The 26,910-nt window shown below is 39.4% G+C and overlaps 1 protein-coding gene across 3 annotated transcripts in view; it reads right to left on the reverse strand.

The window, feature by feature from the left end:
* Positions 1–2,041: 2,041 nt before the first annotated feature.
* The window catches only part of cep120 (centrosomal protein 120), a 95,646-nt gene continuing 70,777 nt past the window's right edge, over positions 2,042–26,910 (reverse strand). For 2 of the 3 annotated variants that reach the window (XM_063068718.1, XM_063068717.1), the window contains exons 20-21: positions 15,267–15,412; positions 2,042–4,716 (exon numbers count right to left, since the gene is read on the reverse strand). In XM_063068718.1, coding sequence (XP_062924788.1) covers positions 4,479–4,716; positions 15,267–15,412 — 384 coding nt within the window. In that variant the 3' untranslated portion in view covers positions 2,042–4,478. The remainder of the gene's footprint in view (positions 4,717–15,266; positions 15,413–26,910) is intronic. The other variant, XR_010020593.1, reaches the window with a different exon arrangement.

The raw sequence follows: 26,910 nt of genomic DNA on the forward strand, positions 1-26,910 counted from the left end.
ATGTGTGTTGACGGATATTATTTAATTGATTTGACTGGACCACATATTAACCAGACTTTCTGCTGTATATAATATCTTCTAAACGAAATGGAAGTGTGCAAGAAATTCAAAAAAGAAAAATTCACTGCAGTTACTACCTCACTCTCTTGCAAACTCACTGGCTCATTATCCTGCAGGAACATGTACTATTCAGTCTACCACAAGGATTATAGTTAAAAGTTAGATTTAACTTCTGTAAAACCCTTTGGGGCATCTTAAATAACTATATGTATTAATACAGGTTTTTTTACTCATAATCACTCAACTCATCACATGGCTAGAAGTATATGGTTATTGACTAGCATGTAACACACAGCAAATGGTTATGAAAATGACCGAGCAAACAAAAAATCTCGGTGGATATTTGCATGAAAGCAAGAAAAAAACTCTACAAAATGCTGGTGGAACGCAGCAGGCCAGGCAGCATCTATAGGAAGAGGTACAGTCAACGTTTTGGGCTGATACCCTTTGTCATGATCCCATCCCATGATCCTCTCCCTTCTCCAGCCTTGTATCCCTTTTGCCAATCAACTGTCCAGCTCTTAGCTTCATCCACCGCGCCCCCCCCCCCAGTCTTCTCCTATCATTTTGGATCCCCCCCTCCCCCTCTCACTTTCAAATCTCTTTCAGTTAGTCCTGATGAAGGGTCTCGGCCTGAAACGTCAACTGTACCTCTTCCAATAGATACTGCCTGGCCTGCTGCATTCCACCAGCATTTTGTGTGTCTTGCCAATATTACATGTATTTGCTGGAAAAAGTGTGAACCCTTGCTTTCAGTAACTGGTGTGTCCCCCTTGTACGGCAATAACTTCAAACAAATGTTTCCGGTAACTGTTGATAAGTTCTACATGCTGGCTTGGAGGAATTTTAGGCCATTCTTCCTTATGAAACTGCTTCATCTCTAGGATGTTGGTGGGCTTCCTTGCATGAACTGCTTGTTTCAGGTCCGTCCACAATATTTCTATAGGATTAGTCAGGACTTTGCCTTGGTCAATCCAAAATACAAATTTTCTTCTTTTCAAACTTTTCTGTTGATTATTTACTCTTGCCTTTTAGATCATTGTCTTGTTGCATTATTCAACTTCTATTAAGCTTCAGGTGACGGACTGCTACCCTGACGTTCTCCCGTAAAATGTCTTGATACAATTTTGAATCAATGATTGCAAGCTGTCCAGACCCTGAGGCAGCAAAGCAACTCCAAACCATGATGCTCCTTCCACCATGCTTTACAGTTGGGATGAGGCTTTGGTGTTGGTGTGCATTGCCCCTTTTCCTCCAAACATAGCAATGTGCATTTCTGCCAAGAAGTTCAACTTTTGTCTCATCTGTCCATAGAACATTGTCCCAGAAGCATTGTAGAACATCCAGGTGATCTTTTGCAAACTTGAGACATGCAGCAATGTTTGTTTTTGGAGGGCATTCGTTTCCTCCATGATCACCATTTTTGTTCAGTGTTTTTCTTACAGTGGACACATGAACAGAGACTTTAGCGAGTTCTGGAGATCTCTGCAGGTCCTTTGCTATTACCCTTAGGTTCTTTTTCACCCCTTTTCACATTGTGCTCTTAGTGTGATCTTTGCAGGATGCCCACTCCTAGGGAGAGTAGCAGCAGTACTGAGTTCCCTCCATTTTAGACAATTTCTCTTACTACGGACTGATGAACAGTCAGGTCTTTAGGAATGCCCTTGTAGCCTTTTCCAGCTTCATGCATCTCTACAATCTTCTTCTAAGGTCCTCTGAAATGTTTTAATCGGGGCATGGTATACATAAACCGATCTTCCTTGAGAAGAGCAGGCTCTGTCAGTAACCTTTGTGCGTTTTTCTTTAAGAGGGCAGGGCACCTCTACAACCCACACCTCCTATGTCATCTCATTAATTAGAACACCTGGCTCCAAACAGTTTTTGTTAAAGGCATTATCCCAGGGGTTCACTTTTTTCCAACAAATACAAGTAAAATTGGATCATTTTTCTCAACAAATAAAAGAACAAGTATAATGCTTTTGGTTTTTTTATTTCATTGGGTTCTCCATCTAATTTTAGGACTTGCGTGAAGATCTGGTCACATTTTAGGTCATATTCCTGCAGGTATATAGAAAATTCCACAGGTTTCACAAACTTTCTAGCACCACTTTATGTTAAAAGGTCCACACAACATCATGGGCCCAAGAACTGTTCTATGTTCCACTGTTTTAAATGGCCCTCTTCTGGTATCATGAATCCTTTTGAAAGAAGGCTCCAGATTAACCCTGCACAATATTTACCATCTTGTCTACATTTACATGGTTCTAAGATTGCAGGATCACAGCTGCTTTCACGCTTTCTTCATAATTCAACCTTTGGATGCTGGAGATCAATGTTTGCCAGATACAACCAGGGAAAATTATTACTGCAATATTCAAATATTCATAACACCATAATGTTATTTTATTCATCCTAAATTCATCAAATTCACACTGGATAATGTCATCTAACAGTTGTGTTTAATGATTAAAATATTCTATGGGAATCTCCAAAGGAAACACTGACAGTTTAATAAAATAAAATATCTTGCAACAAATTAATTTATTGAAACTAACCATGTTTATAAAACAAAAGCAAACATCAACACAATTAAAGCACAAAATATCACATTGAAAGTTAGCAAGTTTTAAGTCTGTTCACATTTACAATCAACAGTATCAACTTCCATGGAAAGGGCAAACAAAACCAGGATTAAGGTGTGGAATTTCACATGCACCATGCTCAAAGACAAGGATTATTCTGAAGATGCAGCCCCCTCTGCTGCTTGATAACGGAACTTCACAAGTATCTTAAATTGAGATTTAAACAGCAGGTTTTGTTCTTCACAGTACCATGATATATCCTGATTCTACTACATAGTATCAATGTTTATTGCTGGTAACGTTAGTTACAATTTTATAAAATGTGTGCACTTTTACAGGAAGGAAAGGAAGTGGTCCTGAGAGAAATTTCAATTGTATACAATTCCCTGATTTTCAGATGTCAGATAATTTCTAATTGTTATAAAATTAGGATATAATTTCAGTAGTATCTCTCATTCTTTGCCACATAAAATCTAAACTAGAATACGATTTCTAAGGATTAGGCAAACTCATATACTTGGGCTTATTAACTACTCCCACTTTGTTACTTCATCCCCAACTTGCAGCAAGGTGTCAGTCTTATTGTATATTGAGAACAAATTATCATGTGACAATTATAATAGAAGATAAACTCATTTGCCATGAAACCAAACTATAATCAAATGTTTAACACTTGTGTTTGAGTGGATAATGTAAAATCTATACTGATAAGTACCAATGCTGATTTATTTTAGGCTTTGAGAATGAGTGTGCTATTTTCTAGTTTGTTTAACAACAACCTTTGAAGTATTTTCACAAATAAGTACATTTAAATTATCAAGACTTTTCTTTACGCACCACTATAGTAAATCAAATTATAATGGTATCTTAAAGAAATGAAGTCACATTTTAGAAAACGTATTCCCGGGTAAAAGATGGTAGATAAACAACACGTGATAAAGGACAGTTAACCATAGTCAACAAGGCATCTTGTGTTCCAAGTGGAGTTACCTTCATAAAGTATAACAATTGAAGCTAATCCATCTTGTTCTGTGAAAGGAAGAATTAAAATATCTGTAATGTTGCAAAAGTTAAGTATATCTGAATTATTACTTAAGAATTTATTGCTGTTTACCTGGAACAAACCTGCTGTGGAAACGATCACCATACCTCCCAATTCTGCTCCAAAAATAAATGCTTTTCTCTGGATCAAACACTGTCTTAAATGTGAACACTGTTCTTACTGACAGGTTTGTTTTGTATTTATTTGGCTTATCAATCTAGAGATCCATCTGCATTTACAGAAAAATACTTAAAATTTATTACTTCTTAAGGAAGAAAGAAGAAAGCCCTTAACTCTGAGTGGAGTCATCGGGACGCCGTCATGACGGCGTTTCTTTTAAGCAGGCTTTCTTATTTTTACGAGGCCGAGTTGCTAGCTCGACACTCAACCTAGCATGGGTGGAAAGCATGCAAGGGAGCCTGCTGGATTCAAACTTGGGAGCCTTCGCTCCAAAGTCCGGCACTGATGCCACTAAGCCATCAGCCAGCACTTTTTAAATGAATCGAATAAAGTTTGCTCTCCAAAATATAGCTATTTACAGATTGATTAAAAACACTTCTGTAGAAAATCACTGTACATATAAAACACTTTCTAGTTCAGTGTGAAGTGATGCTTTCTAAAACAAAGTTTCATAAGAGTCAAAAAATAAACCAAAATGATATCAGAAGATTAATTTGAGTCTTCATAAGACAGGCTGATTTTATACGAAAGGAAAAGAATTAGCTGACAGCATCAGAGTCAATAGGGATAATATGAGTACTCTGTCCAAAGATTGCAATGAAATACCACTATCCTCAAGTGTGACCACCTCGCTTCACCATAGTTTCACGTATTTGTCTATCAAGTTCACGGATAATCCGGTCCTCGTGCGTATATACCCCTGTCCTTAGCAAAGTGTCTCTTTCTTCTATGAGCCGTGTGAGATAATTGTCCAAGGCTTCATCTGGATGTTGAACATGATCTCCAGCCTCTTCCCCACCAGTAGGAGGTCGCTGCACAGAGGCTTGTTTTTTATCTTCTTGCAGTTTTAACCTAATAAATCAACATAAACAATTAACAGTTGAGAACGTTTTCTTAAAACAGCAATTTCAATGTAGCTCTGGCTATCTCAACTTTCTCTGCTGTAGCTATGTTGATACCGCTTCAATATCAAATAAAGGTAGCGTGCAGTCAGTTTGTCAGGAAGGGCAGGCAGGTGATGGGACTTAGTTGCAGCCAACAGGCTGAGTATCAAAACATTAGGGATGCAGAATCAGAAGGGATAGCAAATATGGTACTCAAGGTGTTGTATCTAAATGCGCATAGTATAAGAAATAAGGTGGACGATCTTGTTGCACTATTACAGATTGCCAGGTATGATATTGTGGCCATCACTGAATCATAGCTGAAGGATGATTGAGTTGGGAGCTGGATGTCCAAGGTTACATATTGTATTGGAGGGATAGGAAGGTAGGCAGACGGAGTAGCGTGGCTCTACTGGTAAAGAATGGCATCAAATCAGTAGAAAGATGTAACATAGGATCAGAAGATGTTGAATCCTTGTGGGTTGAGTTAAGAAACTGCAAGAGTAAGAAGATGTTGAGGGCAGTTATATACAGGCCTCCCAACAGTGGCTGGGAGGTGGACCACAGATTACAACAGGTAATAGAAAAGGTGAGTCAAAAGGACAATGTTACGGCAATTATGAGCGATTTAACATGCACGTCGATTGAAAAAATCAGGTTGGTAATGGATCTCAAGAGAGTGAGTTTGTTGAATGCCTAAGAGATAGCTTTTTAGAGCAGTTTGTCATTGAGCCTACTAGGTGATCAGCTATACTGGATTGGGTGTTATGCAATGAACTGGAGGTGATTAGGGAGCTTAAGGTAAAAGAACCCTTAGGAACCAGTGATCACAATATGATTTGAGTTCAACTTGAAATGTGATAGGGAGAAGGTAAACTCTGATGTAGCAGTATTTCAGTAGAGTAAGGGAAATTACAGTGGTATGAGAGAGGAGTTGGACAAAGTAAATTGGAAGGAGCTGCTGTAGAGCAGCAATGGCATGCATTTCTGGAAAAAAATGAGGAAGGTGCAGGGCATGTGTATTCCAAAAATGAAGAAATACTCAAATGGTAAAATAGTACAACCATAGCTGGCAAGGGAAATCAAAGCTGTTGTAAAAGCAAAAGAAAGGGCATACAACAAAGCAAAAATTAGTGGGAAGATAAAGGATTGGGAAGTTTTTAAAAACCTACGGAGAACAACTAAAAAAATCATTAGAATGGAAAAGATGAAATATGAAAGCAAGCTAGCGAATAATATCAAAGTAGATAGTAAAAGATTTTTCAAGTATGTTAAAAATAAAAGAGAAATGAGAATGGATATATGACCGCTAGAAAACGAGGCAGGAGAAATAATAACGGGGTACAAGGAGATGGCTGATGAAGTAAATATTTTGCATCAGTCTTCACTGTGGAAGACACTAGCAGTATGCCTGATGTAGTGTGTGAAGGAAGAGAAGTGGGTGCACTTACTATTACAAGAGAGAAGGTGCTCAAAAAGCTGAAAGACCTAAACGTACATAAGTCACCCGGACTAGATGAACTACACCCTAGGGTTCTGAAAGAGGTAGCATAGGAGATTGTGGTGGCATTAGAAATGATCTTTCAAAAGTCATTGGACTTTGGCATGGTGCCAGAGGAATGGAAAATTACAAATTTGTCATTCCGCTCTTTAAGAAAGGCAGAAGGCAGCAGAAAGGAAATTATAGACCAGTTAGCCTGACCTCAGTGGTTGGGAAGATGTTAGTCAATTGCTAAGAGTGAGGTAATGGAGTACTTGGTGACACGGGACAAGATAGTACAAAGTCAGCATGGTTTCCTTCAGGGAAAATCATGCCTGATGAACCTGTTGGAATTCTTTGAGGAGATTACAAGTAGGATAGAAAAAGGGGATGCAATGGATGTTGTATATTTAGACTTTCAGAAGGCCTTTGACAAGATGCCACACATGAGGCTGCTTACCAAGTTAAGAGCCCATGGTATTACAAGAAAGTTACTAACATGGTTAGAGCATTGGCTGATGGGTAAGAGGCAGCGAGTGAGAGTAAGAGGATCCTTTTCTGGTTGGCTGCCAGTGACCTGTGGTGTTCCACAGGGATCGGTGTTGGGACCACTTCTTTTTATGCTGTATATAAATGATTCAGGTGATGGAATTGATGGATTTGTTGCCAAGTTTGCAGATGATACAAAGATTGGTGGAGGGGCAGGTAGTGGAGGAAACAGGTAGGATGCAGAAGGACTTAGGAGAATGGACAAGAATGTGGCAAATGAAATACAATGCTGGAAATTGCATGGTCATACACTTTGGTGGTAGAAATAAATGCACGGACTATTTTCTAAACAGGGAGAAAATCCAAAAGTCTGAGATGCAAAGGGTTTTGGGAGTCCTTGTGCAGAACACCCTAAAGGTTGATGGTGAGGAAGGCAAACGCAATGTTAGCATTCATTTCATGAGGTCTAGAATACAACAGCAACGATGTGATGCTGAGGCTTTATAAGGCACTGGTGAGGCCTCACCTTGAGTATGTGAACACTTTTGGGCCCCCATCTGAAAAAAGGTGTTTTGGTATTGGAGAGGATCTAGAGGAAGTTCACAAGCATGATTCCAGGAATGAAAGGGCTATCATATGAGGAACGTTTGATGGCTCTGGGTCTATACGCACTGGAATTCAGAAGAATGAGACGGGGGATCTCATTGAAACCTTTCGAATGTTGAAAGGCCTACACAGAGTAGATGTGGAAAGGATGTTTCCCATGGTGGAAGAGTCTAGGACAAGAAGGTACAGCCTCAGGATAGAGGGGCACCCTTTCAAAACAGAATTGGAGAAACTTCTTTAGCCAAAGAGTGGTGAATTTGTGGAACTTGTTGCCACATGCAGCTCTTGGGTGTATTTAAGGCAGAAATTGATAAGATTCTTGATTGGACATGGCATCAAAGGTTATGGGGAGAAAGCTGTGAGCTGGAGGTGAGGAGAAGAAAAAACCAGACCAGCTATGGTTGAATGGCCGAGCAGATTCGATAGGCCAGATGGCCTAATTCTGCTCCTATGTCTTATGGTCTCATAAGAGGAAGGAGCACCAAAAAGAATGAAGCATGTAAATGGGTGTTATTTAAATACAGTATGAGGCAGTGAGATGATAGGGATTTGTGCCAGTCTTTGAGCTCAATTTTTCCTGCAGCAATGTGGCCAATGTAAGGCACATTTGCAAACAAAGCTTGGGGGAGTTGGGGTGGGGGGTGGGGATGGCACGAGGAGCTACATAATGTTGGACCAATGGAATACTTGGCCAAATTGTGCTGAGCATGGTCTGCTGCCCAAACTGGTCACCAATAGCTCGAATTTGCTTCAGCCCATGTAGCGCAGTGGTTAGCAGACGCTATTGTAGCTCGGGGCATTGTGGAGTTCAGAGTGCAGTTTCGCCGCTAAAGCAACACACACCAAAGTTGCTGGCGAACGCAGCAGGCCAGGCAGCATCTCTAGGAAGAGGTACAGTTGACGTTTCAGGCCGAGACCCTTCGTCAGGACTAACTGAAGGAAGAGCTAGTAAGAGATTTGAAAGTGGAAGGGGGAGGGGGAGATCCAAAATGATAGGAGAAGACGGGAGGAGGGATGGAGCCAAGCGCTGGACGGGTGATTGGCAAAAGGGATGTGAGGATCATGGGACAGGAGGGCCAGGGAGAAGGAAAAGGCGGGGTGGGGAGCCCAGAGGATAGGCAAGGGGTATAGTGAGGGGAACAGAGGGAGAAAAAGGAGAGAGAGAGAAAGAATGTGTGTACATAAATAAATATTAATTCCACATCGCATTCCCATTCTGATATGTCTATCCACGGCCTCCTCCACTGTAAAGATGAAGCCACACTCAGGTTGGAGGAACAACACCTTATATTCCGTCTGGGTAACCTCCAACCTGAGGGCATGAACATTGACTTCTCTAACTTCCACTAATGCCCCACCTCCCCCTCGTACCCCATCCGTTATTAATTTATATACACACATTCTTTCTTTCTCTCTCCTTTTTGTCCCTCTGACTATACCCCTTGCCCAACCTCTGGGTTTTTCCCCCTCCTCCTTTTCCTTCTCCCTGGGCCTCCTGTCCCATGATCCTCTCATATACCCTTTGCCAATCACCTGTCCAGCACTTGGCTCCATCCCTCACCCTCCTGTCTTCTCCTATCATTTTGGATCTCCCCCTCCCCCTCCCACTTTCAAATCTCTTACTAGCTCTTCCTTCAGTTAGTCCTGACGAAGGGTCTCGGCCTGAAACGTCGACTGTACCTCTTCCTAGAGATGCTGCCTGGCCTGCTGCGTTCACCAGCAACTTTGATGTGTGTTGCTTGAATTTCCAACATCTGAAGAATTCCTCGTGTTCGCTGTTGAAGCAATCTTTGAACGTCCTCCCTGTGGAACGTGTGAGTTTTCTCTGGGTCCTCTGGCTTCTTCCCAAAGACGAAAGACGTACCAGGTTGGTTGACTGGTCATTGTAAATTGTCCCGTGATTAGGTTGCTGTTAAGCAGGTTTGTCAGGGTTGCTGGAGAAGCGTGGCTCGAAAGACTGGAAGGGCCTACTCCACACTATATCGCGAAATAAATGAATAACTGACACACTGACAGAAAGCAGTCCCATAAAGCAGAGTGATGCAAGTGGCAGCTAGGTCACAGGAAATATGCACTGGGACTTGCTTTCCCCTCCGCCACCCACCCAAAACATGCTGACATTCTTTGATGGCTTTCGAGTATCAAAGGTCAGTCACATAGTACAGAAAAAAGCCCTTCAATACACAGAGTCCATGTGACCATGTACAATAATCCTATCGTAATCCCATTTCAGTTTTTGAGTAAGTGACACAAATGACTATTGAGGGTAGGTAGGATTGTGGATGTTGTCTACGTGGACTTTAGAAAAGCATTTGACACTGCCTCTCATGGTAGGCTGCTCAAATAGATTAAGTCGCTTGGAATCCATGGTGAATTCGTAAGTTGGATCCAAAATAGGCTTAGTAAGAGGGCGTTTTTCTGATTGGAGATCTGTAACCAGTGCTGTTCTGCAAGGAGTATACATGAATGATTTGGTTGAAAATTTAGATGGTCTGATCAGTAACAATGCAGGTAACACAAAAATTGCTAAGTAATGGACAATGAAGGTTATTAACAGATACAGATATGTGGGTAGAAATGGCAGATGGAGCTTAATCTCAACCAGTGTAAGGTGATGCATTCTGAGAGATCAAATTAAAGAGGAAAGTATACAATAAATGGATGGACCCTTTGGAATAGTGGTGTACAGAGGGATCTAAGGATGCAAGCTTATAGCTCCCTGAAAGTGGGACACAAGTGCAAAGTGTGGTAACGAAGGCATATGTTTGCCTTCATCAGTCATGGCATTGAGTACAAAATGTTGCAGTTGCATAGATCTTTGATTTGATCACATTTGGAGTATTGTTTGCAGCTCTGGTCACCACATTATAGGAAGGTTCATGAGAAAGATCCGAGGAATAAAAGGATTAGAGTATGAAAAACTTGATGGCTCTGGGTCTGCACTCGCTGGAGTTTAGGAGAATGTGGGGGGATCTCAGTGAAATCTATTGAATATTGAAAGGTCAAGCTAGACTAAATGTGGAAAGGATGTTTCCTATAGCGGGGGAACCTAGGACCACAGGGCACAGCCTCAAAATAGAAGGACATCCCTTTAGAACAGAGATAAGAAGGAATCCCTTCAGCCAGAGGGTAGTGAATCTGTGGAACTCATTGCTCCAGACTTCTGTGAAGACCAAATCATTGGGTATATTTAAAATGGAGGTTGATAGATCCTTGATTAGTAAGGGTGGCATAAGTTACAGGGGGAAAGCAGCAGAATCATTTTGAGAAGGATGATATGGGATGGAATAGCAGAGCAGACTTGATGGGCCGAACAGCCTAATTTGCTCCCATGTCTTATGGATGTAGACATTTTGGAAAGGGTGCAGAAGAGGATCAGCAAGATGTCTTCTGGATTAGGGTCTATTATCTCTAAAGAAAGGTTGGATAAAACTTGGATTATTTTCTTTTGAACATCTGAAGCAGATAGATGCTATGATAGGAGTAAATGGAATTATGAAAGGCATATAGAGAAGACAGCACAGCACAGGACAGGGACAGACCCTTCCGCCCACAATCTTGTGCTGAATTAAATTAGTAAATCAAATGGCCAACTAAACTAATAACTTCTGCCTACACAATGTCTATGTCCTTCCATTTTCCTCACATTCATGTACCTATCTAAATATCTCACAAAAAAAAGTCCCTCATGTAGCTGCCTCTACCACCATCCCAAGTAGCGAATTCCAGGCACCCAACACTCAGTGAAAAAAAACTTGCCCCTCGCATCTTCTTTGAAATGAACACTTCTCACTCTAATTGCATGCCCTTGGGTATTGACATTTCAATTCTAGAAAAAAGATACTGTCTTTGCCTTTCATAACCTTATAAATCTATATCAAATTTCCCCTCTGCCTCCACTGCTCCGAGTTTGTCCAACCTCTTGTTATAGCACATGCTCTGTAATCCAGAAACATCCTGGTAAACCAGTTCTGCTCCACTCCAAAGTCTCAACATACTTCCTATAAAGGGGTGACTGCAACAGTGTGCAATACTCCAGATGTGGCCTAAAAAGTGTTTTAAAAAAGCTGCAACAAAACTCCCTGACTTTTGAACTCAAATGCTTCAACTAATAAAGGCAAGCATGCTATATGCCTCTTTAGCCACCCTATCAACCTATGCAGCTGGTTTCAGGGAGTTATGACTTGGACCCCAAGAACCCTCTGCTCAACAGTTAAGTGCCTTGCCCTTAACAGTGGACTGTCTCTTTACATTTGATCTACCAAGGTACAACACTTCACATTTGGCCAGCACCGATCTTCCAATTCTCCATGTCCATCTTGGTAAATACTGATGTAAAGTACTCAGTGGGTCCTCACCCATATCCCCTGCATCCAAGCAAATGTTCCTCCTTTATTCTTGAGTGTCTTACCCTCTTCCTAGCTAACCTCTTGCTCTTAATGTATGTACAGAATGCCTTGGGATTGTCTTTAATCAAACTTGCCAAGAACATTTCATGGCCCCTCCTGGCTTTCCGAATTCCCTTCTTGAGTTCTTTTCTGGCTTCTTTATAATCTTCAAGGGCTCTGTTTGATTCTAGCTTCCTAAGCTTTATGTACTTTTCCTTTTTCTTCTTGACTAAATTCATCTCCTCTCTTGAAGTCCAAGATTCTCTTATCTTGCCATCTTTATCCTTCCTTCTGACTGGAACATACCCGCTATGTATTCTGTGCAGTTTAGTCTTTACATACCTTCGACATATTGGATGCAGACTTGTTCAAAATTAGCTGTTCCCAGTTAACTTTCCCTAGTTCCTGCCTAATGCTCTCGTAATTTGCCCCACTCTAATTTAGTACCCTCCCAAAAGGTCAATCCTTATCCTTATTTTATAGCTATCTTAAAACTTGAGTTGTGGTCACTATCTCCCTAACTGCTCACTCACTGAAAGATCAGTCACCTAGCCAGATTTATTACCTAACACGAGGTCCAGTACATCCCTCCTCTTGTTGAACTATCTACATATTGATTTAAGAAACCCTGCTGGATTCACCTAACAAATTCTGCACCATCTAAACCTCTTGCACTAAGAAGGTCCCAGCTTACATTAGGGAAGTTGAAGTCTCCCATGACAACAACTTTATTGATTTCACACCTTTCTGTAATGTGCCTGCACATCTATTCCTCAATGTCCCCGTGGCTATAGAGGTGTCCGTAGAACAATCCCAGAGCAATTGAACCCTTCCTGTTTTTGAGTTCTGCCCATATAGACTCAGTGGACGAGCCCTCCATTATGTCCCCGCTGAGTATAGCTGTGATGTTGTCCCTGATTAGTATAGACTCTTTTCCTCATGTGGAAACGTCAAATATTTGAGGGCATAGTTTTAAGATGAGAGGGGTAAAATTAAAAGGAGATTTGCAAGGCAAGTTTTTACTTCAGCAGAGACTGGTTGGTGCTTAGATCACGCATCAGGGGATATTGTACAAGTAGATGATAGCAAAGAGGCATTCAGACATAGACATGAACAGGAAACAAAGGCATACAGACCATATGCAGACAGATGGAATTAGCCTAGACTGGCACCATGGTTGATGCACACATGAAAAAATCAAAGAGCCTTTAGCTGTGCCATGATATTCTATGTTCATACAGTCAGAGTTATACACAATAGACAATAGGTGCAGGAGTAGGCCATTCAGCCCTTCGAGCCAGCACCACCATTCATTGTGATCATGGCTGATCATCCACAATCAGTACCCTTTTCCTGCCCTCTCCTCATATCCCTTCACTCCGCTACCTTTAAGAGCTCTAACTCTTTTTTGAAAGAATCCAGAGAATTGGCCTCCACTGCCTTCTGAGGCAGAGCATTCCACAGAACCACAACCCTCTGTGTGAAAAAGTTTTTCCTCAACTCCGCTCTAAATTGTCTACCCCTTATTCTTAAACTGTGGCCTCTGGTTCTGGACTCCCCCAACATTGGGAACATGTTTCCTGCCTCTAGCGTGTCCAGCCCCTTAATAATCTTATATGTTTCAATCAGATCCCCTCTCATCCTTCTAAATTCCAATGTATACAACTCCAGTCGCTCCAATCTTTCAACATATGACAGTCCCGCCATCCCGGGAATTAACCTCGTGAACCTACGCTGCACTCCCTCAATAGCTAGAATGTCCTTCCTCAAATTTGGAGACCAAAACTGTACACAATATTCCAAGTGTGGTCTCACCAGAGCCCTGTACAACTGCAGAAGGACCTCTTTGCTCCTGTACTCAATTCCCCTTGTTATGAAGGCCAACATGCCATTAGCTTTCTTCACTACCTGCTATACCTGCATGCTTACTTTCAGTGACTGATGAACAAGGACACCTAGATCTCGTTGTACTTCCCCTTTTCCTAACTTGACACCATTCAGATAGTAATCTGCCTTCCTGTTCTTGCCACCATTAGTTATCCACATCAATTCCCCTCATCTCCACATTAGGAGCAATCTAAAGTGGACAATTAACCGAACAACCTACATGTCTTCAGGTTGTGGGAGGAAACCCATGTGGTTACAAGAAGAATGTGTGAACTCCATACCCACAGCATTGGAGGAGAGGTGGCCCTGGGTATCTCGAGCTGCGAAGTTGTAGCTTTACCAGCTGTGCCACCCTACACTCAACAGTTTTCAAATGTCTCTGATAGTGACATTTACACTTTAAATAAACCTCAATAATTAGTTAAAAATGGACAAATCTAAAACTAAAGTAAATAAAACATACGAGAAACAACTTCCCTTTTTATTCAAATGAAAGGAAGTGTACTTCTTATGCCTTGGAGTTCTGGCACTGGATGCTAAGGACATCCAGCCTCTCCAAACTCAAGTACAGCAGCCAGCCAGGAATCGGGCATGCTGCCATCTGACCTGCAGATTTCTAGATTCCATACTTCAAGTAACAGGCACAGACAAACTAACGAACAATGACACGTAACCAGCAGTTCTCTACAGAATTACTGGCTAAAGGCAAGCAATACAATGCCCCATCTGCCACATTGCTGCCCTAGAGTACAAATGGAAATAGCTGTGGAAATAGTGGATAATTAGTTAATTGTTTACCAGAATCCTACAGGTTGCAACCATGAAATAGTTGCTACAAATTAAAGGGTTCCAAATGTAACCACACTATTTAATAAAAGGATGGAGAGGGATGGAGAGAGACCAGTTCAATTAAGGGACTGTATTAAAGGGGATACAAGGAGACTTGGAAAATACTCACATAGCAATTAACCAAAGATATCCCGAAGTTCTAAAAGGAAAATTATGTTGGGCAACAAATGGTTCAGTTATAACGAAAAATATAAAAGCAATTAAAGATATAATGATTATTCAAAAAGTTGGGCAGTCCTCATTGGTTAAGAACTGGTAATTTTCTCTTTCTTCTGCAAAGCTTTCCAAGTTTTGAGTTGATTAATCCACTCCCAACCTTCTATCCTAATGACAGGCATTTTACTCAAGCCAAAGTGCTAGATGAAAATTTGACATGCATCTGTCTCAGTCTTCAGTTGTTTATTTTCTTAACGAGTGTACCCATATGCTACCAGCAAAGACTCATAAGTAGAAAAGCAAAATGATAGAGATAATGGAAATCCAAGATGTAAATAGCAACAAATACTGCATATACTTAGCACTTCAGGCAGCATCTCTGAGGGAAAACAGCTAACACTTCAGGTAAACAACCTCTGATCAGAGCTCAATAGTACAGTAAAAAGCAAGTTTTAATATGCAGAAAGAAATAAACAAGAGAGGAAAACTTAAAACAAAGTAAAAAGACAAATGGAAATCTTTAGGAGAAAACAACTGAATTTCTTGGTATTATATAATTTCTCTTTATAGCATGCATAGATCAAATTTTTTAAATGTTATACCATTAAGATCAAAACCAAAGACAATGCTAATTAGACACTGCACTTCATTTTTCTCTAGTACCTGTTCAATTCATTCCTAATTTCCTCCAATTCTTGTCGGTCAGTTTTAACCACTTCTTTTTCCTCTGCTGCAAGATATCGTAACCTCATATGTTCCAGTTCTTGCTGTTGCTTTTTGAGTCTTGCCATGGCATTTTCTTGCTCACGCTGAAACAAACAAAATACTGTCAAGTGAGTAACTGCTTTGAGTTCAGATAAAAATAGTTGATGAATAATTAAACCAGAAAACAACTTATTTTGCGGCTTTCTTATGGTTAAAAGAAATTAGCATTATTTGAAACTTAAATTACACATATTATTATGAATTTTAGGAAGCACTAAGAGCATATTTACAGTGTAACAAATCAAAAAATGAAATTAGAATTTTATTATAGGGCACATTTATCCTTCCATAATTCCGAAGCAAACCATACCCCAAAGAATAAAAAGTCTTCAGTCACAAACAGTTATCTCAATTGAACAATGCACAATTATACATTGAGTCAGATTTCATATTACTGTGTGTGTAAATAGGCACAATCTTTTATCAGTGAAAAAATACAAGTGTTATGGAAATATAAAATCATATATTAAAGGAGCTTGTCTCCTCTGAAAGCTTCCCAAAAACAGAAACTCCGATTTGATTCACCGTTTAAATTCATTAAAGGCATTAATTTTTTGAGCCATTATACCATTGATATTTCTTGCACTGCTTATATCAATTGTTTTCAATTCAGTTGGTTAAAGATTGACTGAATTACACGCACTATTTAGATATAAAATATCCTTTACTTTTTAGCTGGTTAATTACAGGAGCATTGAGTGCAAAATAAATTCTTGGAGATTCAATGTAAAGGATGAGTCTAACAACATTCAGAAGAAAAATTTAATCCAGAATGTTCTTGAATGTCCCGCCTTCTCCAACGGGATCCCACCACCATGCACATCTTTCCCTCCCCTCCCCCCACCACCAACAGTGCTTCTGGGTGGCCTTGTATACATCGGTGAGACCCGATGTAGATTGGGAGACCACTTAGCCGAGCACCTACGTTCCGTCAGCCAGAAGTAGGATCTCCTAGTGGCCACTCATTTTAATTCAACTTCCCATTCTCATATGTCAATCCATGGCCTCCTCTACTGTTACGATGACGCCACACTCAGGTTGGATGAACAACACCTCATATTCTGTCTGGGTAGCCTCCAAACTGATGGCATGAACATCGATTTCTTGAATGTCCGGTAATGCCCCATATCCCTCAACATTCCCCATCCCCTTTTCCCTTTTTCATCTCATCTCCTTGCCTGCCCATTGCCTCCCTCTGGTACTCCTCCCCACTTTTCTTTCCTCCATGGTCTTCTGTTATTTCTTATCGGAATCCCCCTTCTCCTGCCCTGTATCTCTTCCACCATTCAACTTCCCAGCTCTTTACTTTAACACTCCCCCTCCTGGTTTCACCTATCATCTTGTGTTTCTCTCCCCTCCCCCCACCTTTAAAATCTACTCAGCTCTTTTGCTCCAATCCTGCCGAATGGTCTTGGACTGAAACATTGATTGTACTTTTGTCCAGAGATGCTGCTTGGCCTGCTGAGTTCCTCTAGAATTTAGTGTGTGTCGCTTGGATTTCCAGCATCTGTTGATTTTCTCTTGTTTGTGATTTGACATATTTGCTGCTCATTTATACTTCAAACATTAGTCTGCTAAATGTTCCAAACAGAATCAGTGATGCTTCTAAAATTATTTCATGATTAGGATTGAGAACAAATGGAAAAAATATTTTTGTTTAAAACCTTAACATTAGAAAAGTTTAATCCAGAGACATACCAACTAAAAAGTATGGGATCACGTCTGCTGGGAGGAGAAATTGCTCCTCGTATTAGTGTATGACAAGAGATTTAACATGGTGTTGATTGGCTTGAGAAAGGTTATAAGGAAGTGGCGAATCAGGATTGCTGGGATGGTGAGACTCAAAGGGCCCATCTATGAGAAATGGCTCTTCTTTAGCAAAGTTCAAAGCATATTTATTATCATCAAAATATATATATATGTCACAATATACAACTGTGAGATTCATTTTCTTAAGGGCATACTCAATAAATTCATAATAGAATAATAACCATAATAGAATCAATGAAAGACTACATCAACTTGGATGTTCAACTAGTAACCAAAAGACAACAAACTGTAAATACAAAAAGAACAATAATAAATAAGCAATTAATATTAAGAACATGAGATAAAGAGTCCCTAAAAGTGAGTATATAGGTTGTGGAAACGTCTTAATGATGAGTCAGGTGAAGTTATCCCCTTTTTTTTTTTAGAAGTCTGATGGCTCAATCTAAACAGTGTCCTCAATTAAACCACAAGGGGTGATTGATAAGTTCGAGGCCTACGGTAAAGGAGTCAATTTTAGAAAACCTAGTACCTGTACATTTATTTTCAGCATAGTCCCCTCCTACATTTACGCACTTAGTCTAGCAGTTGTGGAGCATACAGATCCCTTCTTTGTAGAAGTCAGCGTCTTGGACTTCCAGCAGTGGTCCACAGCAGGGGTGATTAATAAGTTTGTGGCCTAAGGTAGAAGGAGATGAGTTAATCAGCTCTCGTTACGTGCACGTGCAGTTCAACTCTGGGTGATTATGCATGAAGTTTGAAGTTAATAACTCATATCCTTCTACTTTAGGCCATGAACTTATTAATCACCCCTGCTATGGACCACTTCTGGAGGTCCAAGATGCTGACTTCTACAAAAAGGGATCCATATGCCTTAGGCCACAAACTTATCAATCACCCCTTGTAGGTGGTTTGGACTATCCCTTAGAACTGATCCATTACTTTGTCCTCCACTGCCAAAGGTTAACTGATTCGCCTATAAGTACTCCATTATTTCAATCCTCTAATACCTCTGCTGTAGCTGAGGAAGATTGAAAAAAATATGGCCAGTGTCTTCACAATTTTCTCCCTTACTGATTTTCATAGTTTGTGATTATTCAGATGTAACAATTATTTATTTCCAAAGATACTAGACCTTTTATTTCCTCATTTATTATGTTAATCCCATAACAAGCCCTCCTTAATTACAATATTTGCAAATATTTCAACCTTGTGCAAAATAGTAAGAGGATGAATCCAATAATGATAGACTACTAACCATGTTGGTGCTGAAAGATCCAGAAACAGAAATCAGGGTTAGAATTAGCAGTCATATGGATATAGGTGGATTGATTATAGAATGCCAGCATAAACCTGTTAAAGACAAATCATGCCTAACTAACCTGGCTGAGTTCATAATGAAGCAGTGAAAAATGAAGGAAATGTAATTATTGTTGCAAGCCTAAATTTCCAGAAGGTACCAGAGAAGATACCACATTTTTATGGCAAACCTATCATTAAGTCAGAGGGGAATGGAATACTAGGGGCCATAGCAGAATCAATAGAAAACTGGCAAAGTAACAGCAAATGGATGGTTTTCAGTTGGATTGTAGGGAAGTGCACACTGAGGTTTCCCAGGGTCTATACAAAATCATTCTTTTTTAAAGATATGATTAATGGTTTGAACTTGGGTATACACAAATTAATTTCCAGAATAGAAGATAACACTGAACTTGGAAGCATAGTGGACTGAGGGAAGTATCAACAAGCTTAACAGAGATATAAACAGTACAGTTGAAACAATAGTGGTTGAAATTTAAAGCTGTTAAATGTGAAATGTTACATTTTAATAAGAAAAATAGGAAATATAAAAAAGGTATCATTTTAAAAGAGGTACCTCATATCTATGTTTTTGTATATGTGCATATTTGATATAAACTTCCAGGACAGGTGTACACACACACACACACACACACACACACACACACACACACACACACACACACAAAATGAAACACTAGTTTGGTCACAGCTGCAGCATTTAGCCCACTTCTGGGTTCTATGATCTGGGAAAATTTTGACAGATTTGGAAAGAGTGCATCGAGATTTGTCAAATTATTGAGGGATGAGGTACTTCAGTGACATAGACAGCCTTGAGAAATTGGGGTTGTTCCCCCTGGATTATAGGAGACTGTGAGGATATCTGACAGAAAAAAACGTTTGAAAACACTAAGGGATCAGATGGAGTAGATAAGGAGAAACTGTTCAAGGACTCCAGTATCAATGGAGAGCAAATGAAGATGATTGGCAAAATAAAAAGTGAAAGAAGAATTCTTATTTTGGAATGCAAACACTAGCTAGGATCTCGACAACACCAGAATATTAATGGATTTAATCACAGCATTTAAATTGAATCTGAAAAGAAATAATTTCCAGGGCTTTGGAGAAAAAGAAAACTGGCTATGTTTCATGTACAAACCCCATTTCCAGAAAAGTTGGGATATTTTCCAAAATGCAATAAAAGCAAAATTCTGTGATATGTTAATTCACGTGAACCTTTATTTAACTGACAAAAGTACAAAGAAAAGATTTTCAATAGTTTTACTGACCAACTTAATTGTATTTTGTAAATATACACAAATTTAGAATTTGATGGCTGCACACACTCCACAAAAGTTGGGACAGAGTTATAATAAGATTGAAAAGTGCACAGAATATTCATGTAACACCGGTTTGGAAGACTCCACATTAAGCAGGCTAATTGGTAGCAGGCTCGGGAATACTTCGGAAAACCATTGTCACTCAACACAGTCCGTCCCTGCATCCAGAAATGCAACTTGAAACTGTATTACGCAAGGAGGAAGACATACATCAACTCTATGCAGAAACGCCAGCGAGTTCTCTGGGCCCGAGCTCATCTCAGATGGACCGAAAGACTGTGGAACTGTGTGCTGTGGTCAGATGAGTCCACATTTCTGCTAGTTTTTGGAAAAAACGGGCATCGAGTTCTCCGTGCCAAAGATGAAAACGACCATCCAGATTATTATCAGCGAAAGGTACAAAAGCCAGCATCTGTGATGGTATGGGGGCGCATCAGTGTCCACGGCATGGGTGAGTTGCATGTATGTGAAGGTACCATTGACTCTGAGGCGTATATTAGGATTTTAGAGAGACATATGTTGCCATCAAGGCAACGTCGCTTCCCGGGACGTCCAGCAGGACAATGCCAGACCTCATTCTGCACGGGCTACAACAGCATGGCTTTGTAGACACAGACTGCGTGTGCTTGACTGGCCTGCTGCCAGTCCAGATCTATCTCCTATTGAAAATGTATGGCGCATCATGAAGAGGAGAATCAGACAACGGAGACCACGGACTGTTGAGCAGCTGAAGTCTTATATCAAGCAAGAATGGACAAAATTTCCAATTGCAAATCTACTACAATTAGTATCCTCAGTTCCAAAATGATTAAACAGTGTTATTAAAAGGAAAGGTGATGTAACACAATGGTAAACATGCCTCTGTCCCAACTTTTGTTGAGTGTGTTGCAGCCATCAAACTCTAAATTTGTGTATGTTTACAAAATACAATTAAGTTGGTCAGTAAAACTATTGAAAATCTTTTCTTTGTAATTTTGTCAGTTAAATAAAGGTTCACGTGAATTAACATCACAGATTTTTGTTCTTATTGCATTTTGGAAAATATTCCAACTTTTCTGGAAATGGGGTTTGCAGAACAATTTTGGACTCTACTTGTTCAACTGCTCATTACCTTGTTATAATTGTCATTTACTGTTCAGGCAAGTTGAGGGCATTTCAATTTCTGTGTCCAATATATCGACCAAGGGTCTGGACAGTTGGGAGAAAAGTATCTGTCCAAAAATATCAAACACTTGCAGTGGTAGTATTTATGCAATTAAATAATATACAGGAGCAGAATTAGGGCATTCAGCCCATCGAGTCTGCTCTGGCATTCCATCATGGCTGATTCATTTTCCCTTTCAACTACATTCTCCTGCCTTTTTCCCCCCATAACCTTTTGATGTCTTGACTAATCAAGAATCTATCACCCTCTGCTTTAAAGATATGCAATGACTTGGCCTCCCACAGCCATCTGGGTAATTAATTCCAAATATTCACCACCCTCTGGCTAAAGAAATTCCTCCTAGTCTCTGTTCTAAATGGACATCCTCCATTCTGAGGCCATGCCCTCTGGTCCAAGACTTCACACTACTGGAAACATTCTTTTTACATCCACTCAACACAAGTCTTTCAATATTCAATAGGTTTCAATGAGGTCCCCCCTCATTCTTCTAAATTCCATTGAGTACAGGCCCAGAGCCATCAAACACTTCTCATATGTTAACCCCTTCATTCCCAGAATAATTCTGGTTAATCTCCTCTGGACCCTCTTCAATGTCAGCACATCTTTTCTTAGATAAGGGGCCCAAAACTGCTCACAATACTCCAAATACAATCTGACCAATGACTTAAAAGGCTCAGCATTATATCCTTGCTTTACTATTCTAGTCTCTTGAAATGAATGCTCACATTGCATCTGCTTGTCTTACCACCAACTCAATCTGCAAGATAATCGTCAGGGAATCTTGCATGAGGACTCCCAATTCACTTTGCATTTCTGATTTTCGAATTCTCTCTCTGCTTAGAAAATAATCTATGCCTTGATTCCTTCTACCAAAGTGCATGCACATACACTTCCCTACACTGTACTCCATCTGCCATTTCTTTGCCTATTATCCCAAAGTAAGTCTTTCTACAGACTCGCTTCTGTCTCAACATCACCTGCCCCTCCACCCATCTTTGAATTGTCTGCAAACTTCTCCACAAAGTCATCAGTTCTGTCACCCTAATCATTGACATATAATGTGAAAAGGAGAGGTCCCAATATTAACCCCTGCAGAACACCATTAGGCACCAGCAGCCAACCAGAAAAGGCCCCCTTTATTCACACTCCTTACCTCCTGGCAGTTAGCCAATCTTCTATCTATGCCAATCTCTTATCTGTAATTTCATGGGCTCTTTCCTTTTTAAGCAGCCTCATGTGCAGCACCTTGTCAGAGGCCTTCTGAAAATCCAAGTAAACAACATCCACCAACTCTCGTTTTTCTATCCTGCCTATTATTTCTTCAAAGAATTCCAACAGATTGGACAGGCAAGATTTCCCCTTAAGGAAGCCATGCTGACTTTGGCCTATTTTATCAAGCTTCCATGAACCCTTAAGTCTCATCCTTAATAATGGACTCCATCTTCCCAACCACTGAAGACAGGGTAACTAGCCTATAATTTCCTTTTCACTCTCTCCCTCCCATCTTAAAGGGTGGAGTGATATTTGCAATTTTCCAGTTCTCCAAAACCATTCCAGAATCTAGGGATTTTTGAAAAATCATTACCAATACCTTCATAATTTCTTCAGCTACCTCCTTCAGAAACCAGGGGTGTAGCCCATCTGGTCCAGAACACTCCAAACCTTTCAGCTTCTCCTTAGTAATAGCAACCGCATTCACTTCTGCCCATCACTCTTGAATTTCTGGCATACTGTTTGTGTCTTCCACAGTGAAGACTGATGCAAAATACTTTTTATCCCCCATTACTACCAATCCAGCATCATTTTCCAGCCGTCTGATATTCATTCTTGCCTCTCTTTATAGATCTGAAAAACTTTTTGTATCCTCTTTTATATTATTAACTGGCTTGCCTTGATCTTTGACCTTTTCTCTCCTGATGGCTGTTTTTAGTTGCCAACTGTCGCTTTTTAAAACCTTCCCAATCTTCTAACTTTCCACTAATTTTTGCTATATTATTTGTCCTCTTGTTTGCTTTTTTGTTGTTGTTTTCCAGTCATTAGGACCAGCTTTCACCCCAACTCATTCCAGAATGCTGAAGGTGTGGTAATTAATCCTGAATATCATCAAATGAAGATGGTTAGATTCCCTCTACTGTGATAGTCACTGGCTGGATTGTTCAATGTCAATTACTATGTCATGTGTGAAAGCTGTCAAGGTTTGCTGTATATGTGTGTCTATCCAAACTACAAATCACTTGTAATTTGAAGTAGAGATGAAACCGCAACAGAGGAAAATTAATTTATTTGTACTTTATTCAACGTATGTTAAAAACTCAATGAAAACATTAGCTGCTTTCTTCCCGCACATGCTGCTTGACCACTTGAGTTCACCCAGCATTTGTTTTTGTTTCAGATGCCATCAACTGCATTTTTACTGGTTTTCCTATATTTATACTTTGTTTGTTTTGCAGCTCATATTTGCCTACACTTCATTATTTCTTATTCTCTTTCCCCACATCTATTCACTCACAATATTGACATTTTGATCATTATAATCTTCCATTCTGACAACATTCCAATACTTTATTATTTATTACATAAAAAATAGCCAGTAAAACAAAACTCAAGCCAACTTTGTTCCTTTATAGTAAGATTTTCTGATTTCCAATGGCTTCATGATGGATTAACTACTTCCATAAAATATAAGTGCATTAATAATTTTGTCAGAAGACATTTAATGACTTATTTTGAATGGGAATTCTGGCTGCCTTTTTAGCTGCTTTAAGATAGATTAATTTCATAAAATATCAGAATGACTAGAAGAATGAATAAAAGGTCATTTGAATATCAAAATATTTTTCTTTACAGGTAAGTCTCAAATATCAGATTATTAATAATTACATCATCCATTAAGGTAAAAAGAAAACTGAGTTCCTAAGGTACAAGATCATGGTATGTCTTGATTAGTAAATGTGGAGAGGATGTTTCCTCTCATCTAGTGGATACTTTTCTCAAAAAAAAAAGGCTCTCTCAGTTAAGGTAAAAATAATGAAAAATTTATCCTCAGAGAATCCTTATGATTCTTGTTAAGCAATGAGATGAAGAAGGACAAATTAGTTTATTCTGTTCCAAGTTCATACTATTTATTTGGCAACAGTGACATTGACTGTTAAGGTGATAGCAGGGGCAGGTGGGAGGCAGTTATTCAGTAATAGAAGGATGGTGACAGTAATGGTAAATCCAAGTTTAATAGATTTGCAATGCTCATGGTGAGAGCTTTTCCCATGTTGCTGGATCTTTGATGAATAAATCTTATAAGCTTTTTATGGAACGCTTTTACATTTAATTCAGTCTTTAGAACAAAGCACAGTGTTTTCTACTACGTAGCTACACTAAGGCTGGGATAGTCATCAATTGCTTTCTTGATGTTGAAAAATATCTTTGTTAACCTTTTCACAGCAGAATATTTTGAAGATAGCAACCCTAAGAGGTGAGCTTCATATTCTTTATGACCTCAGTTGCTCAACCTCTATTGGATACTTATTTGCAAGCTTTTGACCCCGATTCTGTAATTACTCTTGTACATAATTGATGATTTACTTCATCAAACATATCCTCACACACAGTGGTCATAGTCATCTCCATATACCTTTCAAAATTGTATGGCAACATCAGCCCAATGGGCACGAATGTAATCCATGGCTATCTTGGTATTGCAATTCCATTAAACTTCCGGAAAAGTCAATTTGTTAGTACTGGTCAACTTGTGCTGGCAGAGTACAGATAATATGCCTTGAATGCAACAAAAAATTGGGCAAATGTTCTTGATCGTGGCCATGATGCCAACCAAGTGAGCAGTGGTGTTGTTGACAATGAATAAGGCTTTTTTGTCCAGTTTATTTCTTGCAAAACATAATGTGAAGGGGGATAGAAATGGCATATAATCTTGAAAGAGTAGAGCCTTTACCCAAGCATTTTGTTAAATCACCAATTCTTTTAGGGCGCTCAGATCTCTGAGTGATAGACTGATCATGGCTTAAGCCTACAGTTATTATCTTCATCACTTCCAAGAAAGCAGTCCGTGGCTACCCTGCAACGGTTTCTCATCACTCAAAATGGAAAGTGTTTCAGGACATCCATTAATAAAGCTCCATTTCACCCTTGGCAAGCACTTGTTTGGGAAAGTTGCCACCTTGCTCAATGCTTTGCTTCAGCTATTTGGGAACACTTTCCCTTGTATCTGCACAAGGTGAATATTATGTGGGCTTTCAGATTTCTTGACACAATCAAAACTGTCTTGGTGATCTTGTATATATCAGCACAATCGAAGATCTACAACTCCAACCCCCTCCCAACCCGCATCTTTAAAGCCTTGCCTCATGTACTCCTTTTTCCTGGACCATCACTGAACTTAGTGGGGTCAGGCCATTGATTCTAATCTAACTATGCACTCAATCTTTAACTCGATATTTTCATTGTAATATTTCTGACCTTTTTAAAGAGGCTATAGGTTCCTAGCAGTACTATTTTGAGGACCTAGTTATATTTGGCCCATGTTGTTAAGGACTGTCCACTATCAATGATACAAGGTTTATCAAACTTCTGATGCCAAGAGAATGAACTTTTCATTTCTGTTAATTACATTTGGCTAAGCATTAATGCCTGTAGCTTGCCCTGATTTCTGAGAGGATTAATTCTCAGAGCTTGAACCCATCTTAAAGGCTGCACAGCATAATCTGTGATAAACTCTGAAAATAAACTGAGCTCTGTGACCTGAAAGTACAGAAAACAGCACGTGAGAAATACAAAATACATTAGGAGTAAAACTCGGTACACTTTCCTTCATGGTAAATAACTTGTGGACTTGTAACCTAAAGAGTCAATAGTACTCGAATTAATATATTTAAACTAAGAAATGTCTGTCCTTGGAAATAAGAGGGCAGCTTTCTATTCTATCAAAATGTACTTTCTGATGATGCGTCAAAATGTTCTGGTGCTCTTATTTCTATGCTTCAAGCTCAAGACTAAAATCCATATACAGTATATAGTTTTGAATATTGAGGATTTAATATTTTATAGTGGTACCAGTCAAATTATTTTCATACTTATAAACAAAAACCCACTGAACATGCAGTCTACTGTATATGCAATACTTCAAGACCACCACTGCTGCAGACACATCCAAGATATTTGAAACTTGAAGTCAAAATTTTTAAACAGACTTAATTCTTTAAATGCAGAGAATCATACATACCTAATAGTAAAAGACACCTGCATATTGAGATAAACTAGTGAAATATCCAGTTGCTAGACACCAAAAAAAATTGAACAATAACTTAAAACAAGGGACTGTAAAACTAAAAAAAAACAAAACCCACGCTTACAGGTGGCACTAAGAGGACTCTCTATCACGTAAATAAACATCTTTACATGGGAGTGCCGCTCATAAATCTTGAGATGTAAATATGCAGTTAGACTAAACAATGGTCAAACACTGCCCACTGATTGAAGACGTTAGGAATAACTCTTGGCAGAAGCTGAAAAACTCAAGTGTAGTTTTCTGAAAATAACCCAGAGCTGACAAGAGGGTTGGAAGTCCTGGATGACTTCAAGACTGAACCTCAAAGTGCTTTTTCTGGATATTTAAACGGAGTTGGCCAAATTACTAAGAAATTAATCAGGTTAATTATTTTACAATTGAGAAAGCAGGAGGGAGATGTGTACCAATTGATAAGAAATTGCATTTCTCAGAAAGAAAGAAATACATCTTGCTTTCAAAAATCATTATTCACAAAACTAATTTTTGTAAAGAAAACAGATTGCAGAAACAAGAAAATAAATAACTATTTCACCAGAACAAAACAATAGTCTGAACTTAAACATAGGGTCGTAACAAGCATGTCTTCACATTGATCTTCTGGCATATAAAATCAAAATTACATGTCTATTCCCATCAGACTACAGCTGGATAATGTCACGAACAGTTTATTGA

Source organism: Mobula hypostoma, chromosome 16 (assembly GCF_963921235.1).
Source record: "Mobula hypostoma chromosome 16, sMobHyp1.1, whole genome shotgun sequence".
Classification (NCBI taxonomy): domain Eukaryota; kingdom Metazoa; phylum Chordata; class Chondrichthyes; order Myliobatiformes; family Myliobatidae; genus Mobula; species Mobula hypostoma.